This window comes from Periplaneta americana, chromosome 10, assembly GCF_040183065.1.
Source record: "Periplaneta americana isolate PAMFEO1 chromosome 10, P.americana_PAMFEO1_priV1, whole genome shotgun sequence".
Lineage (NCBI taxonomy): Eukaryota > Metazoa > Arthropoda > Insecta > Blattodea > Blattidae > Periplaneta > Periplaneta americana.
Window position 1 is genome coordinate 144,414,682 of NC_091126.1, and position 15,638 is coordinate 144,430,319.

Sequence of the window (15,638 nt, forward strand, 5' to 3'; positions counted from 1 at the left end):
GACATAATACAACGTCACCTTTTATATTTATATACAAAATATTAAGAAGTTTAAGCTTGAATTTATAAAGGTTTACATTGAATATAATCAACTGAATAAGTATTTAATGGAAGATATCTAAGAAGGTAACTTTTAATGAGCTCGTAATCAAACTTTTCCTAAAATTACGTAAATCTCCACAAATATAGAGAAATAAAAATATTAGTTGCTTATGCTGTTAGGTTTCGAACTCGTACTTTAATAAAAGATTATGGGAAAACTGGTTATCTCCCAGCCTTGAGTAGAAAGTTCTCGCTCGACTAGTTCGAAATCAGAGCTTGACTGAAAAATTATGGAGAAACTGTCTTGAGTAGATAGCGTTTTGAGTGAATAATTTTACCTCGCATGACACAATAAGATAGCCATTTACAGAGGAAGACAACTCAACTATACTCGCTAATTACGGGTATTGCTTCTTAATGCAACATTCCAAGTAAGGTTTGAAACACTTACAGTCAGCATAGATAGCTAAATTTTGTGGAGATTTGCGCGAGCAATTTGAGGGCCAGTTTCGACATGAGGTCACTGACTGTACAAGTGAAATATGGGATTAAAATCTTTTATAAATCCAAAACTTCTAGCAATAAAATAATAAAAAAAACTGTAAAAACATCAAATGCACAAGTGATAATAAACGCAAAATTCTCCTCGTTATTTTCTACATTACCATAAATTTAGACTCAATTTACACAAAGCCAGATTTAATGCACTTGTATTTCTTGTCCTGAAATTTAATTTTTGTCTATAACGCAAGATTAAAATATTACTGCAGAGTAAAATTTCTGGAACAGCGTCCCAGATGTATCATGGAGAAAAATTAGCTCCGGTGCCAGGGATCAAATCCAGAACCCCAGTTCTATGCACCGGGTGCTTTACCATCGAAATGAGCCAAGTCTCAATCCATGGCACCGGATCGAATATTTCTCCTTTAGTTTTTTCCCTTTGTGGCCATGCTGTGAATTTAACTTCAGTGTAGCTCAATGGTAAAGCATCCAGTACATAGAACTGGGGGTCCTGGGTTCGATCCTCGGTGTCAGAGCGAATTTTTCTCCATTATTAACCATAATAACCATAATAGGGAATTCTATAGGACCAAAAAATTAATAATCTTTACACATAAATTTCAAAGAGATGAGCACTTTGTATATTTCTTCTTCTGGGGATTTAAAAATGTTACTTCATATATTTATCCTACGTGGATAAACAACCATCAATACAGGGTGTTAAAAAAAAAGTATCCAATATTTTAGGAGGTGCTAGTATGCATCAAAACAGGAAAAAAAATGTCTAATAAACATTGGTCCTACAATACATACTTTCTGAGATCTGAACACTTGTTCATAGGAGGCTCAATGCGACGTCCATTCATGGCAATGCATTCCTCTGCCCTTCGGCATAAGGAATAACGCACTCTTTGAAATTGACCTGGTTGTTCTTGATAACCAAAAGTCTAGGGGATTTAGATTTGAGGAACGAGCAGGTCAAGGTGTGGGGCCTCCCCAATCAATCCAGTGGTCCTGAAATGTTAGTGTCAGGTATTCACGGAAAAAAATGTGCTGGTGTGCCATCATGCATGAACCATATTTGTAGTCTTTGCTGATATGGCACATACTCCAGCAAGGTAGGCAATATGTTAATAAGGAAGTCCTGATAACGAGCCCCAGTTAATCTCTGTAGTAGCACATATGACCCTTAACTTATCGCCAAGAACGCCTGCCCATGCGTTGATTGAGAATCAGTGCTGATGCCTTGTTTCTTCAAGTACATTGGAATTTTTATCAGCCCAAACATGCTGATTAGGAAAATTCACAACACCATATCTGCTGAACCCTGTTCATATCCACACAAAAAATTTTTCTTTTCAGTATGTCTTGCGACGTATCAGTATTCCATTCCAGTGGTGTCAACTACGGTATGATTATCTGGTAGCCTACTGCATTGTAGGGCAGAAAAATGCATTGCAATAAATGGACGTCACATGAGCACCTCCTATGAACAAGTGTTCAGATTTCAGAAAGTATGTGTTGCAGGACCCATGTTTATTAGACATTTTTTTCTTGTTTTGATGCATAATATCACCTCCTAAAATATTGGATACTTTTTTTACACCCTGTATAAGTCTCGCAAATGTATCTGGCACTTGCGATGAAAGAGAGTTAGCAAGTGTGTCTTTATGGTGGCGATCCTGTGCAGGATTGGATAGAGGAAAGGGACTAGGGGTAAAAAAGGGAGCAATGACACTAAGAAAGTATGCTCAGTTGCTTAGAAGAAATCAACCTGTATGCTTGTTAAATTCATTGCGTGTTATTAAAAGAGGTATGCTGATACTTTTTAAACTAGAGATACTAAAAGGGGGTGAACAAGAGAGATCGTTCTTAATGTATACTATTTTATGAAGAAATAAAGCAGAGCAGTCAAAAATAAATTACCAAAGCAGAACAGAAGAGAGTTACACTTAAAATTCAATGAAGAGTAGCAGAGAAAACCAATGTGTCTCTAACAACAATGTAGATGATTTTGCCTGAACAAAAATAACATGAAACTAAAGGAACTTCAATGAGTACACCAGGGAAGAAACATCGATTGCAAAAGATCGCTATTAATATTGACGACTTCAACAAATATGTGATAGGCCTACAACAAATTATTCACGAATTCTATCTTTTGCACAAAATTTATCCTAGAATTTCAAAGTTGTTGCCTATCCTGTGCGAAATCACCCATTATAAAGTGTGATAGGTACTTGTACTAGTATTAATGTGAACAAAATCTTTCCAACACTCCATAGCAAAGAGTACTGGTACAACAAAGTACAGTGACGAAATTAAGAAATGTATAGAATTTAGATTTTAAGTAAATGAGGAGCACTTGGAAGTGTCTGCACTCTTTAATCATATGAGTTAGTTAAAGAAACACTTATTAGTTTTGTCAGTGCTTGTCATTTACTACTGCAAATGCATCAATTCAGTGAACTCACTGCTTTCTGAGAACTCACCTTCTTTGGCTGCAGTGTATATAGTTCCAGGTAATTTTGGATGCGGTTCTGCAGTTTTGGCTGCGATAACGACATTGGCTCCATCTTTAGCAACCTTCAAAGCAATGGCTTTTCCTATACCTCGACTCGCTCCAGTTATGAAAACTGTGCGACCGGCTAACTTTCTGAAATGACATAATTTAATTATTACGCTACCATAATACCAAAGTTTAGGCAGTGATCAATCAAGAAATTGATACTGTATGATTTTCATCATTTGATCTACATAAGCAGTTCTGATATTCCATGAAGCTGCTGAACTTGTGCTTATCCTTAATTCTGTTCTGAGAATAAAATTAATTGTTTAAACTGTAGGCTGTGAATATTAATACTGGGTTCAGAAGTTTCATCCAAAGGTGTTCTCAAAACTGTTGCAGAAGAAAGTTTCCTCCAAATCAGCTTTTATTTGTAGTTTCTATTTCATTCTATTTATTGTATTCCATAGATCTCACATCAGCATTGTGACTTTCAAATGTGGAACAAGTTAAAAATAATACAAATTGTGCAATAGCAAGTAGATTAATTCAATTTAGAATCATTACAATTCGTCACTTGGGTATAGAAGATACGAACAGACCTATGCAGTAATTTTTTTATTCTACTATTCTATTAGTGCATTGAAGAAAGTAATACATGAACAATGAACACCTATTTATAATAGCTGAGACTAACAGAGGGTAGATTGAGATCTGATTTGTGTCATATTAAAATTATGAATATTTTGATTAGCTAGTGCCATACTAAATAGCCCATATCTTGGTTTTTAATATAAAATATCACTAGGGAAAGAATGTACTCACAAGTTGAGATCATGGTTTCAAAATTGTTGGAAATCATGGTATCCTTTCATGCATAACTGTCATCTTTTTAATGGGTTATTTTACGACGCTTTATCAACTACAATGAGGTTATCTAGCATCTAAGTGAAATGAAGGTAATAATGCAAGCAAGACGAGTCCAACGCCGAAAGTTACCCAGCATTTTCTCTTAATGGGTGAAGGGAAAACCCCGGAGAAAACTCAACCAGGTAACTTGTCCCAACCAGGATTCGAACCTGGGCCAGCTAGTTTCACGGTCAGATGTGCTAACCCTTACTCCACAGTGGTGGATGCAACTGTCATTATTTTTATAATTTATTTCGTAAAACAAAAATATGTTTAGCTTCAGGTAAGTCTGATGCTCCAAAATATTATAATCTATATTTCCTTATAGAATGAAATTATGAGAAGTACCAATGTCATTTTAAGCATGTTCATATTGCTAATAAAAATAAGGTAGGCTATATTGCATAACAGGCAGAGCTCAATCTAGAAGTAATATATTTTATGTGTGTTTTTCTGTCGAATGATTAACCAATTCCAAACTAAGAAACATTGTGCTTATAGATACTTCGAGATCAATTCCATTTAATCCGATATTGTAGAAAAATTGAGCAGTTATGAGTACTAAATTTGATTACACTGGTTTTATCAACATTAATTGCTAGTCTATTTGCTCTAAACCATTCATTCGATTTAACACTGCATCATTAGATTTACGTAACACTGTAAACACTATACCATAGTGAACTGATCATTTTTTGAGCTCAAGTTTTCAATGTTACTTAGAAGAGTATATTCTTATATATTTTGTAATAATATGAGAAACTATTTCCACCATTATATAGTAACTGTGTCCCATTCATGACAGAGACGTTATATTAATAGATCTACTTTTAAGAAAACTGATTTAGCTTTCCACTAAGAATAAATTTCTGAATTCTTAACTTAAATGCTACCTACAGTACTTTGAATTATATATATATATATATATATATATATATATATATATATAGACATTATTTGCAGTACTAGGCTTACATGTCACTTTGAAGTTTCAATTCATTTATCTGAACATTTGCTTCAGATTCACTTATGAAATCAGCTACCGTATAAACTGAGGTGAACTTGATCACATAAAAAAAAAAAAAGAGGATTTAAATCATATCAGCCCTAATTGTGACTTTGAATTATTAAAAAAATACTTAAGAAATGGAGCAAAAATAATGAATTTTAAATATATATCCAGTACCTAGGTACTTCTGCTACTGGTAACATGATTTTTTTTTGTAGTCAAGTTTATCCCAGCGGTCAAGTTTACCCCAGTTTATGGTACAACAAAATCTACTAGTGTCATTAACAGGTATCAATCCTGAAAGACTTGTTTACATTACAAACTCATCTCTCATATCCTGCTGCTGTAGAGCAGACAGAATTGCATCTACCTCTGCAAATCAGTGAAGTGTAGTAGGTCTGCATCAGCAGTGACCAAAAAACTCGAACGGCAGTGATTACACGCGAGAAACAGTCTAAGAAGTAAGGAGACGGGAGAGAGGTACACGGCATGAAAACTACAACTATACTTGTTTTTTTTAAAGATGGGACATGACAGGAGCGTTGCGATCGAAAAAACAACTGAATGTCACATAGTGCCGGTAGGCCTGTTGCTATGGTAACAACGGTTGAGTTGCCAAACTTACCGTTCCCACATGGTGAATGCTTAATAGCTCTCTTGGCGACATTTATTGTGCACACAGTGTTAGCATTGGTACGTTTCGTCTTTCATTCTCTGTCGATTTTTGTATTGTTTTCTTACCTTTGCATCAACTGTCAATGAATGTTTTAACGTCAGCCATCGTAACGTCAATTGATACCTTCCATCAGCTGGCAGAGTGCTAGTCCATATTGGCAACATTGCACTGTAGTTCCAAGTTCCACCGCTAAACTGTCATGTCCCATCTTTAAAAAAAACAAGTATAGTGGTGGTTCGTACACTAACATTGAGTTCATCAACCCCGCCAATAAAAATCGCAAGCTTTGCTGTATCGGTAATGTCATTACTATCATCAAGAACCAATTAAAAGTTTATACAAATTTTCTTGCTTTTTTTAAATATTTGTCATGAACACAATCTGAAATTTCCTGAATTCTCTTCTGGATATTTAGTCGAGAAATGCGCAGTTTTTTTCAAAATTAATTAACAAATTTCATTGGACAAATTATTTCAGCCACCTTGATCATTACGCTTTTATAAAACTCTCCTTCATTGCAAGACTTAAGAGAACGAGCTATTTCGTTCGCCACTAGATAGCTGACTTCCTTACATGTATTTATGTCATCTTTCTCTTCATGACGATGATTTAAGGCTGATTTCAGTTCTTGGAGTTTAATAGCTCGTTTCATTACTACACTAGCACATAATATTCAATCAGTTTCTCTATATTATTATTATTATTATTATTATTATTATTATTATTATTATTACCGGTACTTATAAAGTTATCAGTATTATTATTATTATTATTATTAATATTATTATTATTATTAAATCAATAACTATAAATTACTGATAATAATCATCAAAATACTAAAAAAAAGAAATTAAAATGGAGATATGGCATAGTAATTATTTTATCATTCTAGGGAAGATTTGGGCCTATATACAGTAATACCTGTTGCACTGTGTATTCAGCGTAATGCCCTGTAATGTCGCTTCTATATACTACCACTAATTAAACCGTTGAGCAAAGCAACATATTACACTTTCTCCGAAAGAACAGAGGATAAATTCCTCTTCCCATTCTGTACGAAACCTTCTGTTCCTGCTCGTAGAGAGAGAGAATTTGTAGAGCGAAATGGCACCGACAATGCTTACCTTCAGTACGTGAGCGAGACAGAGAGCAATGTACAAGGAACTCCCCTTATCAGTACGAATGTCGTTGATTACACGATGTAATCACGATACCCAGTTTGGTCACCGCTGGTCTACATACTGTCATTTACACTCTGCAGTGTCGTTGAATTTATAACGGACTTTTTGTGGAAATGCAGTTGATAGTAGGATGCAAGACATAATAAAAGCCTAAACTAACCAAACCTAACCTGTCACAGATTCGTATATGCAAGGTGTATAAGCGAAATACGAAGGAAGCTACCTCCGCGCTAGTTTAGTCAAATTTTCTGGAAAAACCAAAAATATTTTGACTAATAATTGGTTGTGTTAAAAAATGGCAAAATTGAAACTTGAAACTATATTAACTGAACCGTTAAAAGTTTTGTGGAAATGTAGTTGATAGTATATGCAAGACATAATAAAAGCTAAAATAACCAAACCTAACCTAACCTGTCACAGATTTTAACGGTTCAACTAATACAGTTTCAAGTTTTAAACAAGTGTCAACGTGAACAAGAAACTATGACAAAATTGACTCTTAATGGCCTGCTCTATATGCCTAATTATTAATTCATCTGATGCATTCTGAGCATAAGATGGGTTCTTAAATAAAATGAAATGGACTACCTAAATATACCAAATTCACAAGTCGTCTGAAATTATCCGTACCCATGAGAACCTGACCCAAATTATCACATGCGAGGGTAAATAAGTACGAAATTTATTTTGCATTAGGACCGGTATCAGTGTATCAAGCCAATTCAAGATTATAAACAGAAGTTTGGTTAGGTTAGGTTAGTTTGTCACAACATTATGATAAGCATAAGGATAGATGGGCCTAGTAACAGTAGTAAATATTCATCCCTTCACCAGAACTACGCCACAAATGATGGAGTATGCAAAAAAATCCTTGTTATGAGCATAATATGCTAAGAACGGCAGACAAATTTAACGTTTTACTTCTAACAAATAAAGTAATGTTTGTTCCACTAGATTACTCACCATATACACCCAATAAAATATATAATGACAAAAGTAAACAAATATAATTACCCTGTATTAATCATGTTTTCATTCACTACACAACACGTTTTACGTATAACTGCCGATTCGTTCAATTTTCATGAACTTAAGTACCTACCACTAACGAGCCGAGCGCAACACGCAACAGACCGATTACAGGCCGGAGATACATCTGTCCAAGGTTCAAGTACAAAGTACAAAATGACAAGATTGCCTGTCATGGTAAACTCGAAAAGTTTACACGTTTACATATTTAGAGTGGACGAAGTCCCAGGTGTGGAATATGTAGAAAGCGCAGTTCACGCTGTGGCGGCGTAGTGGTGCGAATTTGTCATCGCGTTAAACTGGACAGATATCGAAAACAAATTTCAGGAATTATATGTCAAACAAAATTGGATGTTATATCATAGCTGGCTTTCGCAACCGGATTTCGCTAACTATCGTAGCTCCCCAAGTGCATCACGATGCTGGGTGGACACCGGTCCCATACACTGGCCGAAATTTCATGAGAAAATTTCTTCCCCCATGAATACTCGAACCACCGCGCATCTCGTAACTCGAGTCCTAGGCAGGATGCCTTAGACCACGACACTACGGCGCGGGACAATTTGGTTTCTATACATTACAAAAATTAGTGTCAAGAAGTTGATACATACCTTCTCATTAAAGCTGTTATGTGTTTCATAACAATTCAATTCGTTTATTTTGATTCGAATGCTATCGTTGTTAGAAAAAATCGAAATAAATACATACTGTACCTACGGTACCGGTAAGCGTGTTTTTGTAAGCTCGAGGATCAGTGTCAGGTTAGGTTTGGTTTGTTCAGGCTTTTATTTTGCCTTGCATATAGGCCTACGCTTTTTGATAGACACGCACCCAGAGATGTAATTGTGCTACGTTTGTGAAAATTAATTTATTTTGTATTTTTTTTTCTTAGAAATTGTTCATTTTTAGCCATTTTTTTTAATTTAGAGTTTGTAATATTTCATGAGGTTTTAGAAATTTAAATTGTGTTTTCCGTCATTTTTCAGTAATGTTCGTTTCTGAAAAGTCATGAAATATGACCATTTTTGAAAGAAAAAATAAAAGGCGACGTCATCACGAGCTACAGTTTTACCAAACATTTGACTTCATTTTTACGAACTGTATAGTTTAAGTACCTAGATAATTAATTTGGCACAAATTTGCATAAAGTAAGTGTACGTATATTGTAATATTTTCTAATATTATATTTTTATATTTATGAAACTCAATTATCAAAAGTCCCTAGTTCACTTTCCCGTAACAAATGTACAGTGACGCAATAATGTAATTTATTTAGGAGGTGCTAAGAATTTTGTTTTGTGCAATTTTGATGACAATCTTACAACAATAATTAAGCCGTTCAGAGCAAAAGTGGTGTAAGTAAAAATGGGTAATGAGGGTTAAAGTAAACATTCTGTAAAAGACAGCGCAAAGTAGCAATTAATATTAAATTTATTTAATCTATTAGTAGTCAGTGGATAGCACGAAGGACATATTAATTGCTACTTTCCGCTGTATTTTACAGAATTTTTAATTTAAACCTCATTACCCAATTTTGACTTACACTTCTGCTCTGAACGGCTCAATTGTAGTATTAGTACTTACTTACTGACTTTTAAGGAACCTGGAGGTTCATTACCGCCCTCACATAAGCCCGCCATTGGTCCCTATCCTGAGCAAGATTAATCCATTCTCTATCATCATATCCCACCTCCCTCAAATCCATTTTAATATTATCTTCCCATCTACGTCTCGGCCTCCCTAAAGGTCTTTTTCCCTCCGGCCTCCCAACTAGTATTAGTATTTATTTATTTATTTATTTATTTATTTATTTATTTATTTATTTATTTATTTAACCTGGTGGAGTTAAGGCCATCAGGACTTCTCTGCCACAGCACCAGTGGACAGAGCGCATGGTACGTAGAACCAACGACCCGGGTTCGGTCCCTGGCGCCGGAGCAATTTTTCTCCTAAAATATTAAGTGTCAATATTACAGATAAATTCTGTAAGACAAATAATTAATATGTTTATAATGTTCCCTCAGCTATCGGTACATAATAACTGCGGATTCCCGGCCAATAAGTCACTCAGCTGAGTGCGCTCCTAGTATAATGACAGTTGACATTGGATACACGTCAACATATATATGCCTAACTTGGAGTCAGGCCACAAAGGGAAACATCGAAGGAGGAAAGTTCGATCCAGGGCTGTGGATTGAATTCGGCGTAGCTTAGTAGTCAGAGCGCTTGGTACGTAGAACCACCGGCCCAGGTTCGATCCCCGGCGCCGGAGCGAATTTTTCTCCTAAAGTATTAAGTGTTAAAAGTATGAATTAAATAATCTAACGGACGGCGGCAACGAAATATACAATATTATCGTCATTAACAAATTTTATTTACACTTTATTGGTTTTATTTGTTATTTCAAGAATATTTATTGACATACAAGTATGTATATCAACTGAAAATGTGATAATATTTTAGGAGGCTGAAAACTATATTGCTTACCCCTCTGAATTTTGAGCGGAGAGTAAATCTTACTCCCTTATCTCCCCATTGTTGCGCCACTGAATGTGTTGAACATGGAATCTATAATTGTTTTTTGAAAGATGGGACATGACAGTTAAGCGGCCGAGCTTGGAACTACAGTGCCATGTTGCCAATATGGATTACCACGCTGCCAGCTGATGGAAGGTAGCAATTGTCGTTAAGATAGCTGACGTTAAAACATTCATTGACAATTGACGTGAAGGTAAGAAAACAATACAAAAATCGACTGAGAATCAAAGACGAAACGTATCAATGCTGACATTGTATGCACAATAAATGTCCCCAAGAGAGCTATTAAGCACTCGCCACGTGCGAACTGGAAATTTGGCAACTCAACCGTTGTTACCATAGCAACAGGCCTACCACGCTATGTGACATTCAGTTGTTTTTCCGATCGCAACGCTCCTGTCATGTCCCATCTTTCAAAAAAACAAGTTTAATCCTATAAGTACCCCGGTTCTCCTGGACATGACATCTCAATAATTTATTCTCCATCATCATCCATTAAGGTGTGTCTACACGGTTCAATTTTCCATGCGCGTGAGATTACGCATGCAATCTGGAAAGAATATTGAAGAAATCAAGTTTAAAACGCGCGTTCAATTAAAATGCATGAAGATTTTGTGTCTACATGGTGCACCGTTTTGAACGTCATCTTCACTACGTATATATTAATAATAAATGTCACTCTTGCATGCATTGCTTGAATGCTTAAAGTTGAAAGAAAAGTTGAACCGTGTAAATGCACCTTAACGAGTGCAAAATACACCCACCGCCTGTGATGCACTCTGAATAATCTCTGACGAACTAACAAAAAGTTGTCTATGCTTCTCGGGACTAGCGACATCTACGATTATGCCCGTAGAATAGAGACAAATAACTGCGAGTTAAAGGCCCTGCCATTAAAAATAATAATAAAATAATAATAAAATAATAATAATAATAATAATAATAATAACAACAACAATAATGAATTTAAATACTATTATAGTCACAATCACGCCTTGGTATGAAAGAAAAATTTCACAACCTCGAGCGGGAATCGAACCTGCGACTTCCTGTACGTCACCAAACATCGTAAGATGAAGATTACAATAATAATAATAATAATAATAATAATAATAATAATAATAATAATAATAATAATAATAATAATAATCTTGATGTGTCGTTTACCTAGGGTAGTGACTATACATAAATCAACGCTAGCGTGCTGGTTTTTCATTCAGGGTTCGATCCCTTGTCAGGTTGTGATGGAATATGTAATGTACAAATCTAACGTTGCAGAAGGATTTTCCGTGGTGATCCCGTTTCCCTCTTTCATTCCACCAACACTCCCCACCTTCCCCTCATTTCGTCTATTATCCACAGTAATAAAAGTAGGCTGGGGTGAAGTCTTCTGAGTAGTATAGGTTTCCGATACTAATATGGGACATGTTTGGGACTCCGGGACATGAAGTTTATCAGGTACTCATTTGGGGATGGAACTTGGCTCTCTCAGGACTGAGGCAAGATGGCCCACTCGTCAGCGTCGGATTCACGAATGTCACCCGGGCCATCTGTCGGACTGGAACCATCATCGCATATAGGAGCACAATGAGCTAATGTAAGCATAAGTGCATGGATGCATCCCAGATCCGGTTCCCAAAAAGTCAGCAAATAATAGCCTATCTGATTTGGTCTGGTGATCAGCCTGGGTGGCGCAGTCGGTAGAGCGCTGGCTTTCTGTGCCCGAGTTTGCGGGTTCGATCCCGGCCCAGGTCTATGGCATTTAAGTGTGCTTATTGGCATGTAAAAGAACTTCTGCGGGACAAAATTCCGGCACACTGGCGACGCTGATATAAACTCGGCATTTGCGAGCGTCGTTAAATAAAATATAATTTCCAATTTTATATTAGTGTGGTATGGGGGCTTTTACAGACATTGACACTGTTTGCAACGAAAAATTTAAATAATTCTCCATGTAATATTTAATTTCTCTAAAACTTAGAGCTCTGGGAATACATTGTTCAGCTCATTTCGTTATATCTTGATGTTATACAAAAAATTACATTAACGAAAAAGTCTTTGCAGCAAATTTCTAGTTCAACGCCATTTTGTGTTATAGATTTCAAATAACGACCTATTTTTTACTAAAGCTATTCTGTTTTATGTGCATAATTTACTAAATATTAGAATAAATACGAACAAATCCACCGCTGTGGTCTCGTAGTAGCGTCTTCGCTTCCGAACCCAGCGGGCCAGAGTTCGATTCCCCGCGTAGGAAAAGTTGCATGGGTGAGGTTTTTTTTCGGGGTTTTCCCCTCACTCCTATGGTTGAATATCAGCTGCTGACTCTCTCCGTCGGCCTCCATGGATATGTCAAGAAGTAATAGTTGGTGGCCAACAGCAGATTCCAAAGGGGACTTACAACTCAGACCGTTGAGGGTGGAAACGTGAGGGGGGGGGGAGCTGTTAGCGTGGAATGGCACACGAGTTTAGAAAGAGGGCGGACACTGGTCATAAGAGTGTTGGCGGTTAGGTCGGTGCGGCGCATGTGGGGTCGGTGGGTATGCAATTCATCCCAAGGGGTGCACAATAGACATCAGGTCGCGGTGCCTGGGATGTTCTTCTCCCGCCCTCATAGAGAGATAGAGAGAGAGAAAAATTAAAACAAAATCTATTCTATGGCTTATAACAGTGGTCTTCAGCACTCGCTGAAATGGGTAAAGGGTATTCCGTGCAACATCAAATGCCCCCTCGTGCAGCGAACAGAGAGGGAGAGAGCATACTCGCCAGCAGCTACGGGTGCACCATAGTGCAGTCTCTTATCCGCGGGTAAGAGACGCTAGCCCGAGAGTGCTCTGTGTTGATGACAGCTGGCTTAGAAGAAATCACGGTGCACAGACGAACAAAGAATAGGGTTGTTGAAAATAGGCCTACGTAAATCTCGAAATAGGTTTTTACGGCATGTCTTACAACAGTCACCGTCAGTTAACACAACTCTGGGCAGCGGGCACATTTCCCCTCCGCGGGCAGCAGTGTGCGGGCAAAGGAGGGGAGGTTACGTTGTGTAGAGGTAAGCGTTCGCACTCATCGGACGAATCGCACTGATGGGAAAAAGACAATCTTTGCTGTAATTGTTATGTAACCGCGTACACTACATCGTATCGCACGCATCGGCTTTCGGCAAATCCGTCCAAGTTTCCCGGATGAGCAACTTTTCAGATGCGTTCGATCATGGCATTCTTTAGTAAATCAACTTTAATTGCTCTACTGTTACTATGTTGTGCCATATTCAGTGTCGCGCCAAAATGGCAGACGGAAAACTTATTTCGATTGTAGAAAATTGCGAAGAATTATACAATCTGAGGCGGTCCTAATACAGTAATAAAGTCGTTTCTTACATATATATTATGTAATCAATATCTCTTTCGTTTCTTCCTCTTCAATTAAAACGCATGAAGCAATTACAAATTCTTATTCGCTAACACTCATAATTAACAGACCTAACCTCAAACTCCTCTGCTTTCAGCAATGTCAATATCGTACGACGTCATCTTTTAAACAGCTGATAGGGAATCTGATGAGGCGATGAAGTAGAGCCGTTACAGTGAACGCACTGCACTGAAAATATCCGTTGCGTGCGATTCGTACGAGGAGTGCGATACGATGTAGTGAACGCTTACCTTAGAAGTGCAGTCATAGTTGTACCACATTCTAGTATATACAGTCACGAAGCTTGAGTTGTGAGGGTGCTAGGAACAATAGAATGTGCCGGTACTATTTCGCATTGTCTGTAATGAGGCGATATTATCGATCCTAGTGGTTAGCAACTATCTATGGATGCATTTTTACTACGTATTGAGCTTCGTGACTATACAGAGTGTTTCAAAAATACGGGGCATAATTTCAGGTATGTATTTCCCGCATGTAGACAATCAAAATAGTTCATTACAACATGTGTCCGGAAATGCTTCATTTCCGAGTTATGACCTTCACAACATTGAAATTCACCGGAATGTTTTTCTTTCCGCAGGTCGTTGTCATTACAGAAGATGTTCAAAATGTCCACCTCCTGCTTGAATACAGACCTCACATCGATGTCTCATTGACCTGCGAACACGATCCCAAACTCCAGGAGTATTGCGTATGTCCTCAGAACATGCCACAATTCGATTCCGAAGGGATTCCAAATCAGGCACCGGAGACGAATAAACCAATGATTTTAAATGGCCCCACAAGTAGAAATCGAGAGGGTTCAGGTCAGGTGAGCGTGGAGGCCAAGCAATTGGGCCACCTCTACCTATCCATCGATCAGAAAACCTTCGATCCAAGTACATGTCGCACAGTCTAACGCCTACACAACACTGAATGTAACCTTCGCCTCGGAATGAACTGTTAGAGTGCCCTCTTAATGTCTCCTTTGACGGCAACGACCTGCGGAAAGAAAAACGTTCCGGTGAATTTCAATGTTGTGAAGGCCATAACTCGGAAATAAAGCATTTCCTGACACATGTTGTAATGAACTATTTTGATTGTCTACATGTGGGAAATAGATAACTGAAATTATGCCCCGTATTTTTGAAACACCCTGTATACTAGACTGTGGTCATACGATCCCTGACTTTGATTCATATCTGAAGCCCGGTTGGGCACTGTAATGATAGAACCTGTCTTACAATATTTCCTCGTATATTTCGTATTACTAGAAAGTGCCTCATAGGCTTACAACCTATTCCCAGACAAGCTACAGTTGCAGCTCACAGTTCATTTGCTGCTATGTTATATTGAAACTCTTGTCTTGGACTTCGTATTTCAGATGAATCGGGACATGCGGAGGAAAAATAGGCAACTTATCCAAATCTGTAAGTAAACTCGTGGAGGTGACGACATACCAGACGTCTGTAAGCCTTAGCAGAAGTGAACAAATTTCCGAGTACGGGGAAAATGTGTGGTTAGCACGATGATGCCTCCCCAGCCGTTGTGTTTATTTTAGTAAGTTATTTTACGACGCTTCATCAACATCTTAGGTTATTTGGCGTCTGAATGAGATGAAGGTGATAATGCCGGTGAAATAAGTCCGGGGTCCAGCACCGAAAGTTACCCAGCATTTGCTCATATTGGGTTGAGGAAGAACCCCGGAAAAAACCTCAACCAGGTAACTTGCCCCGCCAGGGAATCGAACCCGGGCCACCTGGTTTCGCGGCCAGACGCGCTGACCGTTACTCCAAAGATGTGGACCCCAGCCGTTGTGCTGTGGCTGGTTTTGGAAACC

At 37.7% G+C, this 15,638-nt stretch overlaps 1 protein-coding gene across 2 annotated transcripts in view; it reads right to left on the minus strand.

Annotated features, from left to right (window-relative positions):
• Hsdl2 (Hydroxysteroid dehydrogenase like 2) overlaps positions 1-15,638 on the minus strand; it is a 99,118-nt gene that overhangs the window by 22,927 nt on the left and 60,553 nt on the right. Inside the window, exons 1-2 of one of the 2 annotated variants that reach the window (XM_069838179.1) lie at positions 7,838-7,991; positions 3,035-3,198 (exon numbers count right to left, since the gene is read on the minus strand). In XM_069838179.1, the coding sequence (XP_069694280.1) occupies positions 3,035-3,198; positions 7,838-7,851 (178 nt within the window). In that variant the 5' untranslated portion in view covers positions 7,852-7,991. Of the gene's footprint in view, positions 1-3,034; positions 3,199-7,837; positions 7,992-15,638 lie in introns of those variants that run through there. The other variant, XM_069838178.1, reaches the window with a different exon arrangement.